The sequence below is a fragment of the Vanessa cardui genome, chromosome 8, assembly GCF_905220365.1.
Source record: "Vanessa cardui chromosome 8, ilVanCard2.1, whole genome shotgun sequence".
NCBI lineage: Eukaryota > Metazoa > Arthropoda > Insecta > Lepidoptera > Nymphalidae > Vanessa > Vanessa cardui.
The window spans coordinates 73,975-100,724 of record NC_061130.1 but is presented as its reverse complement, the minus strand read 5'-3'; the positions used below and the strand labels follow the sequence as shown (position 1 = coordinate 100,724).

Here is a 26,750-nt window from a genome sequence, read left to right as displayed (position 1 = left end):
ATGTAAATATAGAATACACAAATTATATATATCAAGTTTGTATTTTTATAAGTTGAATTTTGATTGAACATCTTACAAAACAAGATATCGGCAATTTTTACGCTAAGAACGGCCAATTACACAAAATCGGCTGCAGCAAACATTAGTCTGGATTTAAAGAATTTTCCAATTAATTCGGTTCATCTCGCTTCGAGTTCGCTGAAACTTGATCCGCCATTGTATGTCTTAATTAGCGTGTCTCGTACGAACTCCGGAATTAGGTCAAGAGCTGGAGGAGAATTAGCTTCGCTCAGGATAAAAACGTCTCGACGTCAGGACGGTCGGTGACGGAATGTCGGCGGTTGCGTTTGAGAGCATCTTGGACTTTGCCGGTCAACTGCGCGACGCGATTCACTGTCAAACCGTTAATGTCTTATCACGTCATTTGGGAATATTCAATTAGAGACACTAAAAGAAGAAGATAATGTTTTTTAAAATATAATTGCTAGCGCGCACCGGTGATTTTTGTCACGGTGACTGTTTCGTCACTCTTGTCGAGTCCGTGAATGTGTATGGAGTTGCGCGCACGTTACGACGTGACAATTGGGTGACATTTGTGTCCGCCGACCGGCAAACAAGCCCGTGACGAAACTGTCAGCGTCTTTACGTTCTTTCATAGCAATGCGCGCACTAGTGACAAATTTGTCACTCTCGTCGTCAGTCTTTCGCTATCTGCACTTTGACTGCCGACTTTGGCGCGCGAAATGGCGTCACCATATATTCAAAACGTAAACATTCATGCAGACAATACTGATAATGATGTTCTAATAGAAGAAGTGGAAAAGAGACCAGCTCTTTATGATAAAAAATAGAAAGAGTATTCAGATATTCACGTGAAAATTAAAGCGTGGGAAGAAATTAGTACCCAGTATACTCTTCGCTTTATTTTTCTGCCGAGTCTCACGAGTTCACAGAGAACCACCGTCTCTTCGAAATCCATAGTGGCAAATGACAATTTCGATTTCGAAAATGTTTTGTCACTATCTCTATTAATGAGCGCACTCCACTTTGGAAACGTGACGTGACAGTGACAAACACTTTAAAGTCACCGTGACAAAAGTTACCAGTGCGTGGTAGTTCTAAGTCTACGCTATCGGCCTAATCATTACAGTTTTATGTATGTACACGTCATTTTTATGACTTTCCCTTCGGGCGACGTGTGGTGTTATGTCGTCTATAGCCTTTCTCGTTTTTTTCAAACCGGACTGATCATGTAACTCTGCCTCCTTTAGCTTTACGTATTATATTACAAATGAAATATACCAGATAATTTGAAAATATCGTAATCAAAGTGTTAAACGTAATGTGATATCAGGGCATGCAATCGAGATTTTTCTACACTGTTAGCGTTTACTAATTAAATTTTTAATTACTTTGGGCTGGTATTCTTAAATGCGTCAGCAATCAGATTTATGGTAAATATGACGCATCAGGGCTGCAGCGCAAAAGTAGTCCAAAATTTTTCTTAGGTTTTTTATCATTAACGGATGGTGTCCCATGTAAATTTATGGTGGGGGATGCCATGGAACCCCATAAAAAAGCCCATAAAAAGGACAAAAAACAATTTGGACCACTTTTGGGCTAGAACCCTGATTCGACATATTTACCATATTTACTTGTAAACTCTCATATTCACCATCGTAATACATTTAAATCAGAAAAGAACCGATTCTACGAGATGTCATCGTTCGACGAGAAGCAAGCGACAACGCTTCTCAAGGAGCGGCCGATCGAGTTCGTGAACTACAACAAGCACCAGCTGTCGCGCGTGTACCCCGCCGGGACGCGCTTCGACTCCTCAAACTTCATGCCGCAGGTCGGTGACTAGCACTTTGCATCACCCCTTAGGGCCCTCCCCCACGACGACTTTTTGAAGCGATGCTGTCGCGCCATTACGAATCGCTCGCAAGCATCACTACTAACGCGTGTTTGTCGCATTCTCAACGCGCGACTGAAGCGATGCAAACGCGCGACCGCGTCGGACGACATCGGGGGAAGAACGGAGGGAGGCGGGCGCGTGATTGGAGAACGGACCATCAGTAAGTACAACACAGAGGTCGAGATCGCTTCTGGATCGAGACAGAAGCGCGGCAGTATCGCGTTTGCATCGCGACTAATTTGAGGCCGTTGGCGAAGCACACAGCTAGCGACCGCTCTGCGACAGTATCGATACGGATGCGCGACAGCATCACTTCAAAGAGTCGTCGTGGGCGAGGGCTCTTATGTGTTTCAATCGAAATCGCTACGCTGACATAAAGGGATAAAAATATGATCATACAATGGGCAGTATCTACATTTTACGAATGAGTTTAGGTTTCATATAATCCTGTGAAACGTGGATTCAAAGGAGCTGGCTCCTAAAAGCCAATTTGATTTCCAGAGGTTTTTCCAGGTTTTGGTTTAATCATGGAAATGCTTTTTTAAAGGTATTCTGGAACGCAGGTTGCCAGCTCGTGGCTCTCAACTACCAAACCCTGGACCTCGCGATGCAGCTCAATTTGGGAACGTTTGAATACAACCGTCGATGTGGATATCTACTGAAACCGGAATTTATGAGAAGAAAGGTATTTAGTTGTGATTGATATTTAACATTTTTACAAGACACAAAGTTAGTTTGACACAAACATTTTTGGGATTGTTTTAATACAATTTAGGAATCGAACAATACAATAGTTGTACTTCCAAGCAGTAAAGTTACCATTACTAATATTTGTAGGATCGTCGCTTAGATCCTTTCGCGGAGAGCACAGTCGACGGCATAATCGCCGGCTCGCTGTCGGTGAGCGTGGTGTCCGGTCAGCTGCTGACCGACAAGCGGACGGGCACGTATGTGGAAGTGGACATGTTCGGTCTGCCGGCCGACACCGTCCGGAAGAAGTTTCGGACGAAGGTCGTTCCGAACAATGGCATCAACCCCGTGTACGGAGACGAGCCCTTTGTGTTCAAGAAGGTGAGTTTGTTTTATTTGCGTGCCTGATGTATAGTATCGGTATAAATAAATCAATAAACACCTCCATAGTACAACTCATTCAGTTTCTTGTAGATTTTACATCTCAAATCTACAAGAAATTGAATGAGCTGAACCATTTCTTTTCTTAAGATAGTCGTCGTCGTTAGAATGTCTAATTATTTGATACAAAGTTGTAGACGTGCAAAGTGTGTCGTGTACTTTGAAAACTTTCGTAGCAACAGAACTGAGACAATGTTAAAGATAAGACAAATATATACAGATATCAATTTTATTCAGTTTTTTACAAGTTCGTACCTTATACAAAGTATGAAATTTCGAGGTTGTAATAATGTTTCACCCTTCGAACATTTTTAATTTATAGTTTAAATATTGCTGTGAAAATTTACTTTTATTTAAGTTTTCGAAGTTTAACCGAGTGTCGGTACACTCCGCGCGAATAGCTATTAAAGCCAGAGGCGCGCCCGCCCGCGGGGCTGACGCTCGCATTGTTGACAGTTACACGACTTTACGTCCTCGGCGAACGCTTGTGAAAAGTTTCAAATTAAGACGATTGGAACATTTTAGGGCAGGTTTTGCAAAAATGTATGATTTTATGAAAAAATCTAAACGTAAAAGTTGATAATGCTTGAACATTATCGACGCTTGATCGGTCAGGATTAAATAGACTAACTTATGTTAATTAATCAAAATTTTAATTTAAATTTAAGTTGATTTATTTAAGTTGATGTTAACGAAAAGAGATCTCCCGGAGTTACTGTGGGGGTCCGTCAAGGGTCAATTCTTGGTCCATTTCTCTTCCTTGTTTAAATGAATGACCGGCTACACCTGTTAGGTGATAAAAATTCAAAAGAATCGTTAAAGAGCGTTGGTGTGCTACAATATATTACAACACTTATGAATTTCTAGATGACTGCACACCTTGCTAATGAGATAATCGTCTCCAGTTTGTTTCAAATAATAAAAATATGGTCATTATTGTATGTGTAACATGACATTTAAAAGTATATATATACTGCTGAATTTCTTTCGCTGGTTCTTCTAAGGTCCGAGGTGTTAAATTCCGAACCTGTGCTAAATTTGTTTGAATAAGCAAGTGCAAACACTTATTTTGAATAAAGATTTTTGATTTTGACACAATCTATTTAGTTCGGTTTATTTCAAGACGTATTACTATGGCAAGTTATTGTCTTGTCTCGGCGGCCGCAGGTGGTGCTGCCCGAGCTGGCCATGCTGCGCATCGCGGCGCACGAGGACAGCGGGCGGCTGCTGGGCCACCGCGTGCTGCCCGTGCTGGGCCTGTGCCCCGGCTACCGCCACGTGGGCCTGCGCGCCGAGCTGGGCCTGCCGCTGCCCGCCAGCCTGCTGCTGCACGTGCGCGTCAAGGACTACGTGCCCGACCGCCTGTCCGAGCTGGCCGAGGCGCTCGCCAACCCCATCAAGTACCAGAGCGACATGGAGAAGCGCTCGCACCAGCTGGCCGTGCTCACGGACGACACGGACGAGCCCGCGCGAGCCGAGCCCGTGCGCCGCCCGCTGTCGCACCTCGGCGCCGCCGTGAGTACACGCGCACACGCGCACACACGCGCACACACTTACACACACGCGCACACACACACGAGCCCGTGCGCCGCCCGCTGTCGCACCTCGGCGCCGCCGTGAGTACACGCGCACACGCGCACACGCGCACACGCGCACACACACGCGCACACACGCGCGAGCCCGTGCGCCGCCCGCTGTCGCACCTCGGCGCCGCCGTGAGTACACGCGCACACGCGCACACACGCGCACACACTTACACACACGCGCACACACACACGAGCCCGTGCGCCGCCCGCTGTCGCACCTCGGCGCCGCCGTGAGTACACGCGCACACGCGCACACGCGCACACACACGCGCACACACGCGCGAGCCCGTGCGCCGCCCGCTGTCGCACCTCGGCGCCGCCGTGAGTACACGCGCACACGCGCACACGCGCACACGCGCACACACACGCGCACACACGCGCGAGCCCGTGCGCCGCCCGCTGTCGCACCTCGGCGCCGCCGTGAGTACACGCGCACACGCGCACACGCGCACACACACGCGCACACACGCGCGAGCCCGTGCGCCGCCCGCTGTCGCACCTCGGCGCCGCCGTGAGTACACGCGCACACGCGCACACACGCGCACACACTTACACACACGCGCACACACACACGAGCCCGTGCGCCGCCCGCTGTCGCACCTCGGCGCCGCCGTGAGTACACGCGCACACGCGCACACGCGCACACACACGCGCACACACGCGCGAGCCCGTGCGCCGCCCGCTGTCGCACCTCGGCGCCGCCGTGAGTACACGCGCACACGCGCACACGCGCACACACACGCGCACACACGCGCGAGCCCGTGCGCCGCCCGCTGTCGCACCTCGGCGCCGCCGTGAGTACACGCGCACACGCGCACACGCGCACACACACGCGCACACACGCGCGAGCCCGTGCGCCGCCCGCTGTCGCACCTCGGCGCCGCCGTGAGTACACGCGCACATGCGCTTACACATACACACACGCGCACACACGTACACACACGCGCGCACACGCCACAAACACAAGTGCACCAACGCGCACACTAGCCCGTAGGTCGCGGACAAATATTGCAATTGTTAAATTAGAGGTGTGCAAGAGGAAATTAAAGAAAAGCAAAGGAACTGGGATATGTAATAGAAGATATTTGGTATTTTAGACGCGCCCAGACTGCAGTATGGACGGCAGCCCGAACAAAGTGAACACCAGCACAGAGAAGATCCCGAACGAGACCGAGAACAGCCAGCAGCCGGCTGATCCCGAAAAAGACACTCCAGGTGAAAAAGGTACTCACGCAAAGCGCAGTGCAGTGGACTCCATACTCGGCATTTTGGCACGTACTTACCTTATACCTTTGTAATCTAATTTCAGACGAGGCAGAGACGAAGTGGAACGGCAGCGGGACCACAGAGGAGGACTTCACGGAGGCGCTGGACGCGCTCCTCAATAGCAAAGTGGTCCGGGAGAAGAGAGCCGAGCTGGCGCGGAAGCTGGATGCCCTGAGGCGGAAGAGCGCCCGGACCAAGCCCGTGTCCGCCAAGTTCTTCGTCAAGAGGCTGTCCACGCGAAACATGTCGGTACATCTCGCCCGCACGGCCGAATGCCCTCGTGCAACGGACGTGTCAGTGTGTGTGTGTGTGGTGTTGCAGGAGCGAGCCGGCGGCCGCCGACGACGCCGACGCCGGCGCCGCGGAGCGGGAGCTGCGCCTGCGGTACCACCACGCCATATACGCGGCGCTGGAGAAGAACCTGCGCAACGAGCAGCAGCAGCAGATGAAAGCGTTAACCGTAAGCTGTTACCGCTAATATTTTATACATTAGCAGTCTCATTACAAAAAGTGGTTTAACTAAAAACTCTGGTTTAAACTACGGTTTAAGCAAAAACTTTATTATAAAAAAGGGTTTAGCGATAAACCATAGATTATACTGTGGACTAACGTTAAACCTCAGCGACTCTAGTTTTATGATGGTTTAAAGCGAGACTAGATAGTCCAGGTTTAAACCAAGGTTTATTTAGTTTTTTGTAATAAGACGGTAGGAGTTTAGATCAGTCCATGTTTGTAGGCGCGAGCCTCAACGTTGTATTATTATCGGCGTGTGGTAGTTGAGTGACGCTCGTGCTTATAAGATGTCTGAGTGTACGTAAGGCTACTACAAACATATTTAATTCCTTTCTGAAATTCTTACAAAAAAAGAATTCAGCAAATTTCTGCCATAACACAAAAAAAGTATGTATCAATACGAAAGTCAATACTATCTAAGCGAGTAAAAGTAATCCCATCAAAAACATAAATATAAAAGGAGAGCCAAGTTCAGTATTATGATGTATATCTTGGTTGTTGACTTCAACGACAAGAGAAGTGAGATCACTTCTTTTGTCGTAGGCTCTCATTTTACACTTGTTCTTGATATGATATCATATCGTTACTTTTTGTACAAAAATTATAAGCAGATACTTATTAATAACAAAATGAATACCAAATGGTTTCTGTTAATTTATTGTATTTTCCTACGTTTACGGGTTATACATATTTGGCTATATTTTTTTTTATTTAGTTTATGTTCTATATTAATATATTTTATCGTTCTATATTTTCTTGCGCTAGAGTACATACTTAAATAATCCCAGTTATGAAATTCATAGTCTACCACAGACTCACGAAACCTATTTGTTTATTGTTTGTTATTAGTATACCCAAACATATAGTATGCAATAAAATGGAATAGGAGCTTCCATTGGAAGTCATTGACATAATTCTTATGAGCGCGGTTGCAACTGGCTCGGACACGTTCGTGACGTTTTATCGTAACGCTCCTATCGCGCTGCTCCGGTATCGCGTCGCACACCGTGTACCGAAATGATTATTATTTATTTTTTATAAGAATCATGACCGTGTGGCTAGCTACGAATAGCACCACTCCGTCTCTTCACGCGGTTGTCGTAAAAGATGACTTAGAGATTTAATACCAGAGGATGGGCAGCAGCATCCATCTGAGTACTGTAACAACTTACTGCGATCGCCAACCCGCAAGCCAAGCGTGGTGATTATGGCAAAACCCCCCAAAGGTTGTTGCACCAAAGTATCGGCCCCTAGTACCCGGCGGCCCCGCTATTCCTGGTTACGGCAGCGGCCATGGTAATGGCGCGGCAGGGGGTGCTAAGAATCCCCGGCAGAGATCCGGCTAACACAACCGACGACCGCTGGCACTGGTGACATATAACACGCGCACACTTCGGACTGACGAGAAGATTGTTGAACTTGAGGAATTATTAAGCAAGTTGCATTGGGATATTATAGGATTATCTAAAGTACGAAGAGAGGGAGAAGACTCGATAATTCTCAAATCCGGTAACTTGTTTTATTTCCGGGAAGGCGACCATCTGTCCCATGTTGGAATCGGGTTTATCGTCCACAAGTCCCTCGTGAACAACGTGGTCAAGATCGAGAGTGTGTCAAGGGTAGCGAACCTTATACTCAGAATTACAAATCAAATCAAGTCAAAATTAACTTTTTCAAGTAGGCTTTTACAAGCACTTATGAATCGTCATTTTACAATTAAATGAAGCTAACACCGGTTCGGAAAGTAGATTCTACCGAGAAAAATGGGCAAGAAACTCTGTAGTTACTCTTTTTCAACATTTAAAAAATACAAAGTCATGTTTGTTTTATGGTATAGGTTGGCGGACGAGCATATAGGCCACGTGATGGTAAGTGGTCACCAAATCGGAACACAACAATATTGAGTTCTGTTATTATTATTTTTTTTATAATATCCGGTTAGGCATATGACTCCACTCCGCCTGATGGTAAGTGGAAATGGAATCCAAACGCGAAGAAGACTAGTACGCACAGCAAGAATGAGCTGCACTAGTCACCTTCGCCATGCCGGCCCGCAAGATGCCTCTTCACGCCTCGTTTGAAGGCACCCAGGTTATAAGAGAAGGGGGAACACGTGTGCTGGTAAAGAGTTCCATTTTTTGGCGGTGCGACAAAGAAAAGAGTTGCCAAATTTCTTTGTGCGCGTTGGGATAGATGTCACAGTTAGACGATGACATCGCGAGCCAGCACGCGTGGTTCTGTGAAGGAAAGGGGAAGCAGGAATTCGAGAGAATAATTCCTCAGAGCACTCGCCGTGATACAGTCCATAGAAAACGCTCAGCGCCGCGACTTCCCGGAGCAAACGTAAAGGTTCGAGGGTGTTTGTGACTCTGATGTCAGGACAATGAGAATACGTCTTGCTTTGATGAATGCTTTAATTAGACTCCCCCACAGTATGTATTCTTATGAATTATTATAATAACATAGGTATGTAAGTTGAGAGGTGCACACATGCACACTACACCTCCCATGGCAATTGGAAAAAAAAAATTTCGACAGTAAAATTTTTTTTTACAATTTTGTTCTTTTGCAATTACTTTTTTTTTACATATTTCTTTAATCATTCGACAATAATATCTAAGTCAAGAAATAGTTAATACAAGAAAAACTTAATCGACACTTTTTCAAAATTTGTTAAATATTACAATATGCGTATTACACTTTAAAAACATTTTTTAATTAACTTTCCGTCGCCAATAATGGACCGCACATCGTTGTAACCGATCCAAGGCTTCCATTAAGTACTTAGCGGAGCCATCCCAAAGGTGCGAGCAATATTCAACGCAAGACCGCACCTGCGTTTTGTACAACAGGAGCAGTTGTTGTGGCGTGAAAAAACACCGTACCTTGTTCAGGACCCCGAGTTTGCGTGAGGCTGTCTTGATAACAGCCTCGATATAATCCCTTGGATTATGGTCACAGCGGACGTCAATACCCAGTACGGCAATTTGGCTCTGTATCTCTAGCGTAGTGCCACAGAGGTATGGAACAAGGGAAAATAGTGACTTTTCGCTGTGAACGCGCATACCTGCGTTTTCTTGGCATTAAACTCGACAAGATTATCAGAACCCCATTTGGCAATGAGTTCTAGCGTCCGGTCGAGTTCTACAACAAGTTCCCTCCACTGCTCTTCAGTTTCGGCTCGCTCGGCTATTGCGGGTCCGTGGTAACCCCCATGCACTGTAGTATCATCTGCATAGCAATGTATGTTCCCAAGGGTGAGCATATAATTGATGTGCAGAAGAAAGAGTTTGGGGGAAAGCACAGAACCCTGGGGAACCCCAGCATTGTTTATAATTCGTTCCATTACCTTAGAAAGTATTGAGGTGATAGCTATTGGCCGATAATTTGCCGGGTCAGACCGGTCCCCTTTTTTTGGAATCGGTTGCACATTAGGTAAGTAAAAAGATTAATTTCTCCTTTCACTCCCTTAAACCTCTTCAATATTTCCTTCCTACAAAAACAAAAACTCTTCTTGTTCAATCTCTTTTGCTTCCTCTGATAGATTATGCTGATTCCTGTTTTCTTGACGCTACTGAAGAACTGCTTGATAAACTTGAGAGGCTATAAAATTTATGCATCCGCTTCATTTTTGGTCTACGCAAATTTGATCATGTCTCTAGATTTCGAGCTGAACTCAAGTGGCTTCCTATACGTCTTCGACAAGGACACATAGAACGTGAGTATCCCTGATACTCACGTTCTATGTGTCCTTTATAATATACTTTTTAATCCCTTATATCCCAATTACCTTCGAGAACGTTTCAAGTTCTTGCATCCTCCTGGTTCTCCTTGCCGTCCTAATGTCCAGCTCCTACTACAAATCCCTTCTCATAATTCTAATTTTTACACCTCCGCTTTCACAGTGCATGCAGCGCGTTTGTGGAACGCTCTGCCGTGCACGATTCGCACTTCTAATTCAATTCACATTTTTAAAAAGAAGTTAAAAGAGCATTTCTTATCAGTCTCCTAATTTTGGCATATGTATTTATATGTATGTATATTATAAGCATTTATATACGTAAACTTTAATGTATTATACATATATATATATATATTTCTCATTTTTAGTTTAGTATTTGTTTTAGTTTTATTTTGTAATTGTAAACTCTTGCCTGTCTACCTTTCACTGTTCTGTCTATTCTCACTCTTCTGGGTATGCTGGAAGAAATCTCTTATAGGGATAAGCATACCTTTTAAATTTTGCTTTCCTGAGACTTATATATTTGTATCTGTACTGTATCTGGCAAATTTTAATAAACTGTTAAATAAAAAAATAAATAAAAAATTAGCTTCCCTCCAGGCCTTCGGCACACATCCCGTAGAAAGCGACATATGGAACAGGCGCGTTAATATTGGAGACATTATTGGCAGTAGAATAACTGATGAGTGGGTGGTATCTACCCAAACGGGCTTGCACAAAGCCGTACCACCAAGAAATCATTTTTTTTTATCTGATGGAAAGTGACTACCACCGCCCATGGACATCTGCAGCACCAGGGGGCCAGCAGGTGCGTTGCCGGCTTTTGAGGAAGGAGTACGCTCTTTTCTTGAAGGTTCCCATGTCGTATCGGTACGGAAAAACCGCCGTCGAAAGCTGGTTCCACACAGTGGTTGTGCGAGGCAAAAAAGGTCTAAGAAATCGCCTTGTTATGGATTTTCGGACATCAAGGTCGTGCGGGTGAAACTTCGAATTTCTACGAGATGCCCGAAGGTGAAATTCCGCAGCCGGGATTAATCCGAACAACTCCTCGGAACATTTCCCGTGAAAAACCTAGTTTAACACAATTATTTAAATTAATATATCCTGCTTGGAAGTCAACAGGTATTACCAAACAATACTCGTTGAAGGTCAGGTTTACGCTCCGACTTCGACACATTCCGATGATGAGGTGGAGTGTATGTATGAGGATATCAGCCGAGCCATGCGTACGTCCAAAACTCACTGCACCGTTGTCATGGGGGATTTTAACGCTAAACTAGGCAAACTAAGCGCTGATAAGCTGCAGTGCAGTGGGGCAATTTGGAGTAGGATGGTGGAATCACCGAGATAGAGGGACTTCATGGAGAAGGGACTCTATATGATGAACTCCTTCTTCAAGAAGCGTGAGCACCGAAAATGGACCTGGATGAGCCCTGATGGTGTGACTATAAATGAGATTGCCTTCATCATATCGACGAGGAAGCAGATATTTAATGATGTCTCCGTGATCAACGCCGTCCAAACCTGAAGTGATCACCGGATGGTAAGAGGCGCATTGAATCTTAATATCAAGCTGAGAGGTCCATTCTGATGAAGTTAAGGCTCCGTTCTGCACCTACCCACATCCAAATCCCGATAGCGACTGACTCGTGACCTACGCCAATTTAATACCAACCGTATCAAAAAGGCTATAGAGAGGAACATGGGCATGGTACATCGGACAAAGTCAGCTGATGGAACTAAAGACCGACGATGGACGGGATGTATCATCCAGGCCTGAGCTTTTGAGAGAGGTTGAGAAGTTTTACGGACAGTTATACACGTCGACAAAATCTGCCACAAATCTGGAAGAAGACCGCAGATTAACCCGACACTATAACGAAGATATTTCGGACGTCAGTCTGTGCGAGATTAGTATGTCTCTCAAACAGCTTAAGAATAACAAGGCGATGGGTGATGAACTGCTTCAGCAGCTAAGCTGTAATTCCATCACCATAGCAGGTGGAAAGCCAATTTTAATAGCCCTTCAGAAACTTTTAATTCCATCATACTCGAGGGCAAAACGCCACAAGCGAGAAGCAGAAGTGTGGTGGTGCTTTTTTTCAAAAAGAGCGATAACACACTACTGAAGAATTACAGACCCATCCCACTTCTGAGCCACGTTTATAAGTTGTTTTCGAGAGTCATTACAAATCTTCTCGCACGCAGACTTGACGACTACCGGCCTCCCGAACAAGCCGGTTTCCGTAAAGGCTTCAGCTCCATAGACCACATAAATACCCTGCGGCAGAAGACCGAAGGGCGATTATGCTTAGCGTTTGTGGACTATGAGAAAGCTTTCGATTCGATCGAGACTTGGGCTGTGCTATTGTCTCGCCAGAGGTGCCAAATTGACTATTAGTACATCGAAGTACTGAAATGCTTGTACGAAAACGCCACAATGTCGATCCGACTACAGGGCCAGAACTAACATATCCAGCTGCAGCGAGGAGCGAGACAGGGAGACGTTGTTTCTCCGAAACTGTTCACCGCTGCTTTGGAAGCCATAGAATACTTACTCTCAAGACAAAAGTCTTTGACCAGTGTGTGTTGCCAGTGATGACTTACGGCTCTGAAACGTGGTACTTCACAATGGGACTCATAAGAAGGCTCAAGGTCACCCAAAGGGCAATGGAGAGGGCTATGCTCGGAGTTTCTCTGTGAGATCCGCAGAAGAACTAAGGTCACTGACATAGCCCGAAGAATTGCCACACTTAGGCAGTGGGCGGGGCACATCGCTCGAAGAACTGACGGTCGATGGTGCCGACGCGGCCTATGACCAGCAGTGGACGTTCAGTGCTAAATCCCAGTTAATAACGTAATAAATACGAAAGTCGACGACAATACTAAAAAAATTAAGGGTGGTATTCTACTCGTTATCTCGTTATCTACTCATGAAGAGCCTAAAATCCACATTAAAACTGGTTTTGATTACAACTACTTACATCATTCTTTTACAGTTATTAAAGCCACTAAGTATATAAGTGTTCCGAATAGAACCAATAAAATGAAAAATTATAGTAATTATTTCTATTCGATCTATTGGTCATTCATTGATAGAAATTACAATTTTTGACATTAATATCTAAATAACCGTTTGAGACACACGGTGCAGCTCGCCAGTTCTGTTACCGGAACTTGGCTAACACGCTACCGCGTGTCTAGATACAGGATTATTATCTAATTCTTATTTTTATGATGCCTTTATTATTCGTCGTCTCACGCACACTATGACATCTTGTAATGATGAGCGACACCCAAGCCGATACTAATTTATAGCGAAGCGGGCGCCTTTGTAAGCCAAGTTGGCTTAGCCAACAGATTCCGTATTTAATCATTACATAGTACAAAACAAAGTCCCTTACTGCTGTGTGTCCCTAGGTATGCGTAGAATTATGCAACGGATTTTGATGCGGTCTCTTTTAACCGGGTCGTTTTGTGCTCAGTTCGACACCCGGACGGGAGCCCGCATTCAGAGCATCGAAACGTTTATAAGAGCACACACTACCCAATTTCCAGGACCTCCTGGAAGCGGAGAAGAAGGAGATCCTAAACAAACTGGCGAACTCGCGGAAGGAGGACGTCAAGGCGCTGTCGAAGAAAACCAACCGCGACAAGGACGAGATCCTGAGGATAAAGAGGGAGATCCACTCGCAGGTACCGCCCGTCCTAACGCGGCCGCCAGCGCCCCGCCTGGCGGCCGCCCCTGTAGCGCGCTTGTGCAGTCCGTGGAGCGCGGCGTGGCCGAGTGCTCGCGCCTCGAGCACGCGCACGCGCGCCGCCGCGAGCAGCTCGCGCGCGCGCACGAGCGCCGCCACCACGCGCTGCTGCTGCGCCGCGACCAGGTGAGCCCCCGCCCCGCCCACACGCCCCCCCCCCACAGCCCACGGCCGCACTCACGCCGCGCCCCCGCGCTGTCCGCAGGAGCTGCTGGAGCTGGAGCGCCTGTGCGGCGGCGCGCCCGACGGCTAGGGCGGCGCCTTCTGTGATATTACCGCGCGGCGCGGCGACTGATAGCCCTAAGTAGAGGCCGGCGCGCCGGGGTATTCCATTTATGTTCGTCTGTCTGGCGGAGTGACTGGGATGGTGTGCCCCCGTGGCCGAGTGCGTGGCCGGCTCGTAACCGTAGGTTGTAGATTGACATTCCAATGCTTAGGTCGTTACGCCCGATAAAATCTAGTCTGCCCGAGATCTGATCGTTTTTCGAGAGCAACTCTGAGCTCGACCGGATGAGGTCGATGCTGGCCGAGCGAGCGACTCGACTGGCTCGCCCGGCGGCTCTGCGAGTGATAGTGATGTTTCGAATTTAGTGGAGTCGCTTTAACCGAGTTTGTACAAATTCGCTTATTCTCCTTCGAGATGGCCCCGCCTGCGCCGGCTGGTGGCGCGGGTGTGGCCGCTGCACGGGCCTCGCGATGGGTTCGTTGCTCGATGCGCGTCGTAGGTAACTGGTAGTTGCGTAAAAGCTTCCATACTTTAGTCGGTAGGTCGAAACGTTCTCTAATTTTCTAACCCTTTTAATTGTGCCGTGTATTTTAAACGTCAGCTGAAGAACTCTTGTAGATATTTTTTATGAAAACAATCCCCTTTTCTCGATTGTGAAACAATCACTGAAACAAAAATATGTGATAATATTTTGGTCGACTCGCGATCGTTCCAACGTTTGAGTATCCACTGTTCGTCCGTATATGAGACCGAATGTTACCATATGTTCTACTACTTTTTACTAATTCACACACATACTAATTTAACACGCTAAGTTAAACGTTCAATTTGCTTATGAAATCAATAGTGTTGCCCTCGCGAGCTTCAAAAAAACGTAATCGCGGCGAGAGTGATGAAAATGTGATGTATGTAATATATCTGTAAAGACAGTACCGTTCGCACAATAATACTTTAGGTAACTTCGGTCACAGAGGTTGTCACTCAAATGTAACTCTACTGTACGCGTTGTATATAACTGACTATGTTCGGTCGCCGCTGTGTAGTGGATTTTTTTATTATAATAATATATGCATTGCTCAAATCCTTTAAATTGAACATATTTGATAGGACGATATATTTTAAGTTTTATCTCTATAGGAAACAATTCTCGTGCACAAACAGACCTGCAGATGTCGATGTGATCGTCGGCGTGACGGCCGGGAGCGCGACTGCGTTGTATATACAGTATTATCATAATTATAAGCTGCGTCGCGACCGTCTTTCGACTTCGTTCCTTAAGTGACCTGTTAGTGTTAGCGAGCGTCACGAGTAGGGGCCGTCACGCGGACTGTAATATTATATAAGTTAATTAAAGTAACGCGTATTCCGATATAATAATGTGGCATCTTATCTTTAATATTTTAATTAAGTTAAATAGGTTATTAATAGAGTTTCCTTGAATATTATCAATTTACAAATAAGTTCCGTCGTAAATGAAATGTGGCAATACGAGGTGTAACACCTGCAATAATGACTCGGGCCGCGCTCGCGCTGCGCCAACGGAGCTGCCACTGAAGTAATGCGACAGATGTTGCCAGTTAAAGTAGCTTGATATTTACGATTTGTAATTCTTTCCAAAATTTACATTTATATTAAATCGCAGCCGACAAAACAGGGAATCTCTTGCTCTCTCATATTCCGAATGAAACATTACCGCACAGTGAACGCTCGTACGTGCGAGTGTGAGGGTAGTTGTGTGGCGACAGCATTTGAAACATAGTTCCCCCTAAAGGCTGCTTGAGGTGGCTGCCTCTTGGAATCGAGTAATGATTGTTTATTGTGAGCGTGAATGTGTAAATGTCTGCAGCGCATCAGATAACGTATATTCGTGGTAGCAATAATGAGGCCAAAGCGAGGACCAAAGTAGAATCTGTCACGAGTGCTTCTTATCGCAGCCTCTCGGGGTTGAGATTGCTTTAAACGTTTGCGATCTTCGTAAGACCCGAAGTGATAATCTATAAATTGAGTCGATAATGTCAGTCAATAAAAGAAGTTGTATGTTCTGCGCAAACTCGGTACTCGAGACACTTAGGACTCGTTCATCCATATAATGTAGAAGTATTTATAGATATTGCTTTAACCGTATATTGGTCCAGTTAACATTTCCAAGCTATATTTTTTCGTCGGCATTGCTTAGACTGCAGTCACGTTAACACGAAAAATGAGACACTTTTAATGTATTTTAATTTGTGAGTGTTATTGATTGTACAGTTACTTTGCGAGCTACATCGCTTAAAATATATTTTCGCCGTTTTATCTGTACTGTTACATTGTTGACGTTGGTTTTTGCAATATTTTATTCAGTTTTTTTTTGCATTTTAAGATAGTAACGGCAGCCATGTTTTATGTAAGATTAAAAATATAGCACGTAGCGCTGCGGACGGGCCGCCGACGTGTCGCCGACGTGTCGCCGACGTGTCGCCGGCGTGTCGCTTAGCGGTAAGGGTAGCTAGTGAGTAGTTCGATCGAGTATGAACGCGACACACGATCTTGCCTTGAATTAAAGTAATACTTGTCATTAGTGAATAGGTATCGTATATCTTCTAATTGAAGTAAAATTACTGTTAATGATATTGATAGTCTTCCTTCCTTTGTCAAATATATCGAAGGCCTAATTGACACTGTCGGTACTTTCTCTTAATAGCGCGTCGATGGTTACTTGTCGTCACACCTCACGAGATCCAAAAATCATTCTTTTCGATTTAAATACATTAGTGTTTCTCGATTTGCGTTTCACTGTTAACTCTTTGTAGAAGTTACATTTATTCGGGTGATGTTCGAATATACAACTCGGAGTCTTTGTACGCAACAAGTTTGATTATAATGTTTACTACGAATGCCAATGATAATAAATCGCGTTTAGAGGCGAAGTTAACTTTTATAGGTGTAATAACGATACAAAGTCGCAAGTCTGTCGTAATCTTACCTTATCGCGTAATCGTTGCGAAAAATCTAAGTACTTAATATTTTATAGCGTCGTATACTTCGCCAACTAGTGTGTAAGCGTTGTCTAGTAGGTTATCTGCAGCTTCGGTTTGCTCGAAACGTAGCGCACGTACTCCACACGTAAACTAAGTGTAACCACACTGTTCCGCACAGGCACGATCGTACAAAGATTATTACTTTCCCCAATTGTATGTCCGTTACTAGTTTAAACACTCGTAGGAATAAGACGAACGAGTGATTCTCCCCTCGGGGTCGGTTTTTTGCCCCCCGACGCCTTACGTGCTCGTCGAGGCGCTCACTTGGACGACAGTTCAGGTTTACGAGAGTCAGCTCGAACGTAGGGACTGGTGTATCACCGAATATATGTTTTACTTATTGAGATTTTATTTAATGTTCCCCCGTGTAAAAACGTTTAATAAAAACACGCGAAGCGATTGTATGGATATGATTATTTAAAGTTCGGTTAAATCAATGAGACTACGACGTGTCTAGATGTTTATATTTTCTCTATAACATATTTCTACACGTTTTTACCGGGAGCTGTACTCTAGTAGTAGTTCGTTATTCGCAGCTGAAATGTGAGGTTAGATTGTTTGTCCAAGATACCTCCTTGTGTTTAAGTAGCGCCGGTTCGGTCAGGAGATAAAATATTTTAAGATGTGTCTCTCGAGTGTGCGACCGCGGCCGAGAGTTATGAACACTTGTTTTAAAACTTTAACATATTTCTTAACTTCTAGAATAATTAAAAACTTTCAATGAAATTTTATTTTTTATTCGAAATTTGTAATATTGATAGCGATTTTTGGAAGATTTTATAGCTCTTCTACAAAGCTTCTCTGTCCACTCTAGAACTGTTTGTGAACATTATGATCGTTTTATTATAAATATAGTTCTAAGGTTCGCCCACTCCGCTTGTCGGTCGGCGACGACACGTTTCCGATCCGTGCGCGATAACGTGCATATATAAATATACCAGACTATGTAGGCTTTTAATTCAAAACACAAAACCGCTCGCTTACTTCCCAAAAATTATTCGTACATTAATTATTTAGCCAATCGCTGAGAAGGTCAAGTTCTCCAAAAATATTAAGTATTAGTAAGCTGATGAGGCCACAGTGTACGTCATTGTTTCGGTAAATATTTCTTATTATAACAGCCCGTGTACTCTGTAAATCCCGGGACTGTAACATCGTATTATATGATGATACGATTTCATTTTTTATTCCGTGAAATGATCAAAGTAATTGTCTCTACACGACAAAAATGTTATATAAATTTGGAGTTACTAAATAAGTCTTATTTACTCGCAGTAGCACAACTAATGGAACTCGAATTTTGAATCACATTGTTGGTTCGTGGACGTTATGCACGATCGAGTGAGCGGTTAAATTAACTAATATTGTCTGTCAAAATTGATTGAGATCGGAAAATGCTCGTAGCATGAACAATTAGATCGCTAAAGAAAAACCGTTTTTAATCTAATGAGTTCGTATTGGGCTTCTTTGGAATGGAATCGTTGTTAACTTTCTCTTCCAAAAGATAAAGGGTGGTCATGACAAGCGGAGTGAGTCTAGTGATTAACACACTTCTTATGATGTACTTGTAAGTATTCCGAGATGGGTTGTGAATATAGGGGAGTGCGCGCGAAGCTGCAGTCGGCGGTAGGAACCGGAGCCTGAGCCGCGTTTCCATTCTCTACAAAACTAATACGTAAGCTGTTGCGACGTGAAAATGAACCTTATCCTCTATACACTACGGTCACATTTGCGAGTTACTGATGTACTGAATTATAATTAATAATTAATAAAATATTTAGTAAAAATTATTATAAAATTTTGAAGTAATCTTGCGGAACTAAAATACACTTGATATACCTCTTGTCATAGTGCGCAGTATTCTCCACCTAATTGACAGTTAGGTCTTAGGCTTAGGTCACATACCGACGTTGATACTTGTTAATATACTATGTTTAGTAACGCTATATGGAAACTCGGCTTTACTCATGCCGTCTAGCGCTTCGGGTAATATGTTACGTTCAAGGCAAACAGAGTCGAGGTAACTTTCATATTTCAGAGAGAATTATTTTCATCTTAATTTAATATACAAAAACAGCAGTCAGTTGGCACAAATAACTCATTGATACTCGGGGACGTTGTCCTGTGATATTGGAAACTGCAGATGCGTCGTCCGCGACTGCGACTTCAAGAAAGCTTATTTACAATGAAGTCCCTAGAGGGAATTACAATAATGTGTTCTACAATAGCAGATTATGAAATGTTTTCAGCAATGAGACGCACCCCTCATGTTATATATTTATTTAGTGTCGCGTTTCTCCGGTAATAGAGTATTTATTGAGATATCATAGCATTTACATCCGTGTGTTTGTATTGTGATTTACGTTTGTTATCATTTCATAGATTATCGTTGTTTTTGTTGATTTCGATTTGTTTTAAACATTGTGTCAAATAGATTTTATATTTACCCGAAAATTTATTATGCAATATGCATGTACATATGTTTCTTAAGCATGTAAACTTTGTCAAAATAAATTAAAATCATTCAGATCGATTTATTTTTTCATTAATGTCATTTATAATTATGAAGGTTTAAAACTTAAGTATTACATTATTTTCAATATAAAATAAAATGATAATGTTTCTGTAATAAGTGGTATTTGTTTATTAACTGCCATATTAACATTTAAAACTGTACTTATTAAGGTCATTGTTGTTAACTGCGCGAAATTCGTTGCAGTATGCGATCTAAATAATCAAAGACGAATAATGTGGTCGCAAGTGCGAATAGCAACGGGTTTTTAATAATCAATAAATGATTAAAGAATCTCATATATACACACACACAGGGAGACACCTACACACATACACACCCTGCATACAGATACGAACACGTAAACGAACACGCACAATAAGGCACAAACTAACACAGAGAAACGCACACGTACACAAAACATGTTTAACAGAAAGAGAGAGAGAGAGAGGAATAAACAATTCTAGATAACAGAAGGCCGCTACCAGAGATTATAAATTATCACTTAGCACACACACATTGCCACTTTCATTGAATTCCACTATGGCGGTTGCTGCGTACTTGCGCCGACGTTATTCGCCCGAGTCGATTTACGTCGAGAAGAGAAGTGTAGGCGGCTCTCACACTGAATAGTTCTAGTCATTTTTAATTCCTGTGTTGTTGTACACACGATCAAGTATGCCTGTATATGGGTAGACAATATAATAATCAATATGAATGTTATGAATATATTATTATATAGGTGAAACTTATCTATTAAATTTGATGTCTGTTCTCTTGGTCTTTTTTATTTTATATTTCCCTAAAATAAACTGGAAGCCAAAAAATGTCTTTAAAGTATGATCACTTAAAACAATTAAAAGTCAATTGAAGTTTGTGAGCCGAGATGGCCAGTGGTTGGAAGGCGTGCATCTTAACCGATGTTTGAGTGTTCAAACTCAGGCAAGCACCACTGAATTTTCATATGCTTAATTTATGCTTATAATTCATCTCGTGCTCGGCGGTGAAGGACAATATCGTGAGGAAGAATAGAATCATAGAAATTCTGCCACATGTGAATTCCACCAACCCGCATTGGAAGAGCGTGGTGGAATATGATCCATACCTTTTTCTCTAAGGTGAGGAGGCATTGGCGCGCGGCGGAGGCGCAACAATGGGATATTTACAGGCTGTTATTGTTGTTGTTTTTGAAGTTTGGGATTTTATAAGCTCCATCATATGCATTTAAAAATTGCCCAATTTTATTAAACCCTTAGTTTTGACAGTTAGCTGTTTAAGGAGGTCGTAACAAGAAGAGCCTTCTGTATAGGATTTAAATTTATACTTCTTAGTCAAAGAGAATATATTCGCTACGATGTTATTTCACGAAAAGACGTAACACGTTTTTGGCATAACTTGTCAAATCCAATCAACAAAATGTTTGTCTAAAAATGCAGCATAAATAAAACCAAAAAAATATTCAGTAAAATCATTTCTCACCGTACGAAATAGCAATAAATACAACCATGTTCCGTCAAATATTAAGTAAGATCCGTCCGAACTGCCAAGTGGTGCCCCGAGCCGCGTACCAAAACTACGTGATGTCGGAGGTGTTAGCGCAGATGGAACGGGACTGCGAGAAGTTCTGCCCGGTGCCGAGGTTTCCACCGAGAAAGGTTTGTGGGGAAATAAAGTTGCTTTCTCTGTCCCTATATCCTTGTGTTTGCTTAAATATACAACGGATATTGATGCGGTTTTTTCAAACAGATAGAGTGATTCGAGAAGAAGGTTTTTGTATATGATACATGGACGATATAGTTAAGAAACACTGATAATTTTAGAAGTTTTCACTGTGATGTCATATCATTATACCCGTGCGAAGCCGGGTTAAAAAAAATTTTAAGGGACGCTTGTTTGCGAAAGGTTAGGTACTACACAATTAGTGAGTTCATGTTTGATAGCAGACCTTGGGAATGAAACGATCGCCTCATGGCTGTTTCTATTTACACAATATGTATGTGTATGAATACAATATGTATCTAATTAATTTGACAAAAAAAGTCCCGCTGAGTTTTTCTTCTTAGGTCAGGGTGTTCCTTTTTTAAAAGCGGTGATAGTGTTTAATTTGACCAAAGAAAGTGTAATGCTTCTACGTTGAATAAAGTAATTTGAGTTTGAAATAATATATGAATAAAAAGTGGCCGCAACGCTCTCTGAGCGACGTCTTCGAACAAATCGAGATGTGGCGATGATAATGGTGGTAAGTTTATTGTAAAATAGACCAAACGACCAGACAGCCAACTCACAAAAGTTGTAATGTAGATAAAGCTGATTCAGATGTATTAATTTAATTTAAACTAAGTGGGGGGAAAGCATCGTGAGATAATCTACATTTGCTGAGTGAAATTTTACCATAATGAATAATTATACAGCGACTCGAAGATTTCAATTCGATAAGATTATAAGTTACCTTCTTATGTACGACAAAGTATATAAATAAATAATTAATCAACCGCACCGCTTACGACTCGGACAGGTGACAGTAGTAGGCGCCGGCAGCGACGTCGGACGCATCGCCTCACTCTTTCTCAAACAACAAAAGGTCATCAAGATTCTAGCTTTGTACGACGACGAGCCCGAGAACAAGGTGCTGGGCGTGGCCACCGACCTGGCGCACATGGACACGACCACGGAAGTGGAGGCCTACCAAGGAAGAGTCTATTTACGAAATGCTCTTTATGTAATGCTAAGACTTTGGTGACATTTTTTTTATTATTATCTAGGGAAAATTACTCATGGTACGCCTGTACTATAGATACGTACAGATTGATAAATGTTTTCAATTTTCAATATAAGAAAGTGTTAGGTAATAATAATTGTTAATAAAATCATTATAAGAGCCGACATGGCCGCAGCTGGACGAATACATTTCATATGCATAATGCGTGTCTAAATAAAATATGCATAAAAAAAAAACTTAAAACTAAACTAAAAACTTTATGTTTTTATTGCTTTTTTTGACTGAAAGTATCGATATGTTTTGTCTAATAAAAATCTCCCACATATACTATCCTATCATAAAATACTCTACCTGTCAATCTATCGTTCCTCATTGGAGGAGAAACCATTTCCTCTAAGAAGATGTAGGCTTAGTTCAGCAATGGGATATATACACGCCGTTTGTTATCATAAAGTATTATATTATAAGCCACGGTACGCCTCGTGCCGTTTCAAAGGACGCAGACGTAGTTCTCATCTGCGGCGGGCGCTACGTGCTGCCTCCTTGCTGCGACATCACCGACAGGGAGCTGTTCTTCGAAAACATGCAGCTCGTTCGCACGGTCAGCATCGCCTGCGCGCAGTTCTGCCCCCAAGCTGTCATCGCCATACAGACTCCGCCGGTGGATTGCAACTTCGCGCTTTGCATCCACGTTAGTAATTAATTACGTTTGTAACTCATATGTTATCAAATTATAAAACGAGACAGCCCATCCATAGTAGAATCCCGTGAGTTATATTCAATATCGGTACAGGGTAAAACATAGGTTTAGAGGCGTTGGAGAGGACGACCAAAGAAACGATGGATGGATTGTGTGAAAGAAGATATGGTTAGAAAGAATGTTGCTTGTGAGATGACGTCCGAAAAAGAGGTATGGAAGGCAAAGATGTGCAGCACCGACTCCGAGTAGAATTGGGATGAGGGCAGGAGAATGAATGTCACATGTGCAGGCGTCATGTATTTCAGACCTTACAGTTGGCACGCACCTACGATAGACGCAAAGTCCTCGGCGTGAACGCAATCAACTCGATGCGGGCAAACCAGCTGTTCTGCTCCATCACGGGATCCGACCCCTCGAAGTCTCACACCCCTGTCGTATGCGGCACGGGACGGTGCACGAGGGTGCCCGTGTTCTCAGCTGCTAAAGCTGGAAACTTTCCCCAGGTTATGTTTACACTTGTCTGTTACAACTCTTTCAAATATTATACATACATCGCGACAGTTAACATAGAATTTGAATTAATATGCAATAAAAAATTACTTCTTGGTAATATAATTTGTGCTAAAGGGAATATACTAGACAAATAATCCAATTTGATACGGACAAAATACATTTTTATCTCATTAAATATCTCTACAATTGAAATTATATTATAAATGTAAAAGTAACTCTGTCTGTTTTTATGCCGTCACGACCAAGCCGCTGAACCTAATTTGATGAAATTTGGTATAAAGCTAACTTAAACTTCAAGAAATGACAAAGGCTACTTTTTTGCCTAACAAACGACACCCTAAAACGCGAGCAAAGCCGCCTGCGACTACTACATAGTTATGGTATATTTAATTTTTATAAAGCGAGTGAGCGATCAAATGGCTTATTGATAAATTCCATATTTATGAACCTTAAGTGAATTACTGTTTAGGGTAGAAGGAAGTAAGGGTCAACGAAGTGGTTTCCCCAGCGGGCCGCTCGGCGTCGAAATTCAATGTCAATCATTACATGCCTTGGCAATGAAATTAATTGGATAGGAACTCGATGACGGGCGGCCTTTGGGCCGTAATGAGATAATGAAGAGCGTATTCATTTAAGCGGTTCTTGATTGGGTTGCAATGTATTTCATGAAAAACGAGTTATGGAATATCTTGCTGTTCTTTTCAATCCGACCCGGTCAAAAGCGTGTTTGTTATGTTCGATATCATTATTGCGTTTTCGATAAAAAGAAACATTAATTTGTAGTTTATAGTAGGCAGATTTTTTAACTAATTTTTCACATTCAGACTCAGGTAGATTGCCTGACGAGGTTGGTGCGAGAGGCGGACGACATCATCTGCAAGGTTAAGTGCAATAACGAACAGGGACATTTGTCGTTGGGATTTTCAACGGCCAGATTCGTTATCAATATAATGAATGGTTTGTTTTTGCTTCCTCTTGCGATTCATCTAAGAAAGTGTTGTGAAACATTTTAAACCGAAAGTCGATATAATTCATTCCATATGTAAGCTGTATTGATATTGTTATGAGTGTTAGATCACTGCTCTGAGGAGTGGATAGTACCTCTTGCAATATCAATGACGAAAGGTGAAGTTGACCTTACTACTGCCCATGAGCCGTCAGGGAGGGCGTTAGGCCCTGCGTGACACCCCCTGTCGTTTGTCCTGCCGTGTTAAGTCTCCTTGGAATAGCTCTATGACGCAACGCTCGCTTAAATACTACACGTACATCTGTATTTACATTGAAAACATTCAAGGGTTTCTCGTACAGGCTTGTTTGAAAAACCGACGTTCATAGACAGCGCGCTCGTCGAACAGGCCCACCCGGACAAGTGTTACAACATGAGTATCTGTGCCACGCCCGTCACCATCAGCAAGGGCGGCGTGGTGGAGTACGCGGTGCCCAACCTCAATGAAACCGAAACAAGAATATTAGAAGATAGCAAGTAAATGTCTCCGCTGATGGATATTACAAATTGTAACTTACAAGGCGTGCTCTGCGGTTTCATCTGCCTTGAGTTTGTATTAAAGGTTGACATGTAATTTGACCTGCTGAGGTTAACTTAAAATCTGCAGACGTGACGCACCGTTATCTGTCGCGCCTAAGATACTTTGTAAATATATAATTTACTGACACACTTGAACTCACGTCCTTAAGTACTAAAAAGTTGTAACACCTTACAGTCCGCGGCGCATCGACTTTATCGATTCATATCATACTGGAAGGTCACGAGAACCTTGGCTTTGACAAGACCATCGACTTTAGTCGATAAAATTACGGTTTTGATAATAATTTATAAAACACGTCAAATCGCCGATTGTCTGTTGTCACTACATAGTATAAAACAAAGTCGCTTGCTCTGGCCCTGTGTCCCTATGTATGTTTTAATCTTCAAAACTACGCATCGGATTTTGATGCTTCTTTTTTAATAGATAGTGATTCAAGGGGAAGGTTTATATGTACAATACATGCCCAATATAATATAAAAACACTGCTAAGTAATTTTAGAAGTTTTAAAGTGATGTCTTTAATATTTTTGCGCTTAAGTTGTGCAATTTTACTATGTCACCTGTTCGAAGCCGGTGCGGGTCGCTAGTATTACTATACTAGTATTACTATACCTTATACTTAAGGTAGGTATTTATCGTTTAACAAATAGAACAATATCTGTAACTGAAAGTAGGAAACTCTCCAACAGCTAAAAGGGTCGTGTATTGTACACTATAATTTATGGGAAATTCGCACAAATACTTTGATTCCCTTAATAGTTCCATGTTGACAATTACAGGTGTGATCTGGAAGACATGTTGAACCTCGGTCGATGCCACGCCATCGGCGAGGAGTACTGCCTCCATCCGGATAAGATCTGTCCGTGCTGTGTGTGTCCCCCGTGCCAAACCTGCAGGCCCTGCTATGAAAGCGAGAAAAGACGAAAAAATAAATGAATACACACGTCACCAATGAGCAATTATCTTGTTTATAAAATCTGTTCTGTTCATAAGATCTGTGCCAATAAACATATTTATTACTAGGTATAGACTTTTATTTTAACACAAAGACGTCGTTAAGCGTTGTACTAAAATTCGTAAATTTATTTCTTTACAAAAATGAGTAAAGTGTAAGGACTTTTATCCATAATAACAGTCTTTCAATTATCTCAAACACCAGACTTAATAATTAGAAGAACGTTGTTTAAACGAACTTAACGTAATAATGTTGTAAAGTAAAGGATTCCGTAGTTTGAGTGGAAGCCAGTACCTGTACGTACGTGGGTTTGATTCGTGCATATTGAACTTGCCCGCCGACCTTGCCCGCCGCTCGTCGGAGGACGCGCTGGTTACTGCGCCTGGATTATCCTCAACGGATTACGTCTCCTCAGGTATTGAGCGGTCGGCGTTTTAATAATTCTATTTAACTCGAACGAATAGTTCATGTTAAGCGAACCTACTTTAGTAAATTTTTATTCGTTCGTAGATTTTAATCAATCTGAAAGAATAAACATTCCTCTAAAAATAGTTTGTAACCTAAAGTCTGATTTTCTTTCCGTCGAAGATACAATGTTATTCGAATAATATCATACATCTTCTTTGAAGGAACTGATGAGAATT

At 43.0% G+C, this 26,750-nt stretch overlaps 2 protein-coding genes across 5 annotated transcripts in view; both read left to right on the top strand.

Moving 5' to 3' along the window:
• The window catches only part of LOC124531925 (1-phosphatidylinositol 4,5-bisphosphate phosphodiesterase classes I and II), an 89,633-nt gene extending 73,264 nt beyond the window's left edge, over positions 1 to 16,369 (top strand). Inside the window, exons 11-20 of one of the 4 annotated variants that reach the window (XM_047106496.1) lie at positions 1,698 to 1,855; positions 2,482 to 2,603; positions 2,756 to 2,989; positions 4,217 to 4,564; positions 5,733 to 5,859; positions 5,945 to 6,146; positions 6,223 to 6,361; positions 13,715 to 13,852; positions 13,921 to 14,040; positions 14,120 to 16,369. In XM_047106496.1, the coding sequence (XP_046962452.1) occupies positions 1,698 to 1,855; positions 2,482 to 2,603; positions 2,756 to 2,989; positions 4,217 to 4,564; positions 5,733 to 5,859; positions 5,945 to 6,146; positions 6,223 to 6,361; positions 13,715 to 13,852; positions 13,921 to 14,040; positions 14,120 to 14,167 (1,636 nt within the window). In that variant the 3' untranslated portion in view covers positions 14,168 to 16,369. Of the gene's footprint in view, positions 1 to 1,697; positions 1,856 to 2,465; positions 2,604 to 2,755; positions 2,990 to 4,216; positions 4,565 to 5,732; positions 5,860 to 5,944; positions 6,147 to 6,222; positions 6,362 to 13,714; positions 14,041 to 14,119 lie in introns of all 4 variants that reach the window. The other 3 variants (XM_047106498.1, XM_047106495.1, XM_047106497.1) reach the window with 3 other exon arrangements.
• A 4,633-nt stretch (positions 16,370 to 21,002) lies between these two features.
• On the top strand, positions 21,003 to 26,148 carry LOC124532167 (malate dehydrogenase-like). The gene is made up of 7 exons (XM_047106897.1): positions 21,003 to 21,327; positions 22,188 to 22,391; positions 22,888 to 23,082; positions 23,397 to 23,594; positions 24,429 to 24,561; positions 24,913 to 25,087; positions 25,931 to 26,148. The coding sequence occupies exons 1-7, from the start codon at positions 21,178 to 21,180 to the stop codon at positions 26,085 to 26,087; spliced, it is 1,212 nt and encodes a 403-aa protein (XP_046962853.1). The 5' UTR covers positions 21,003 to 21,177; the 3' UTR covers positions 26,088 to 26,148.
• Positions 26,149 to 26,750: the final 602 nt, after the last annotated feature.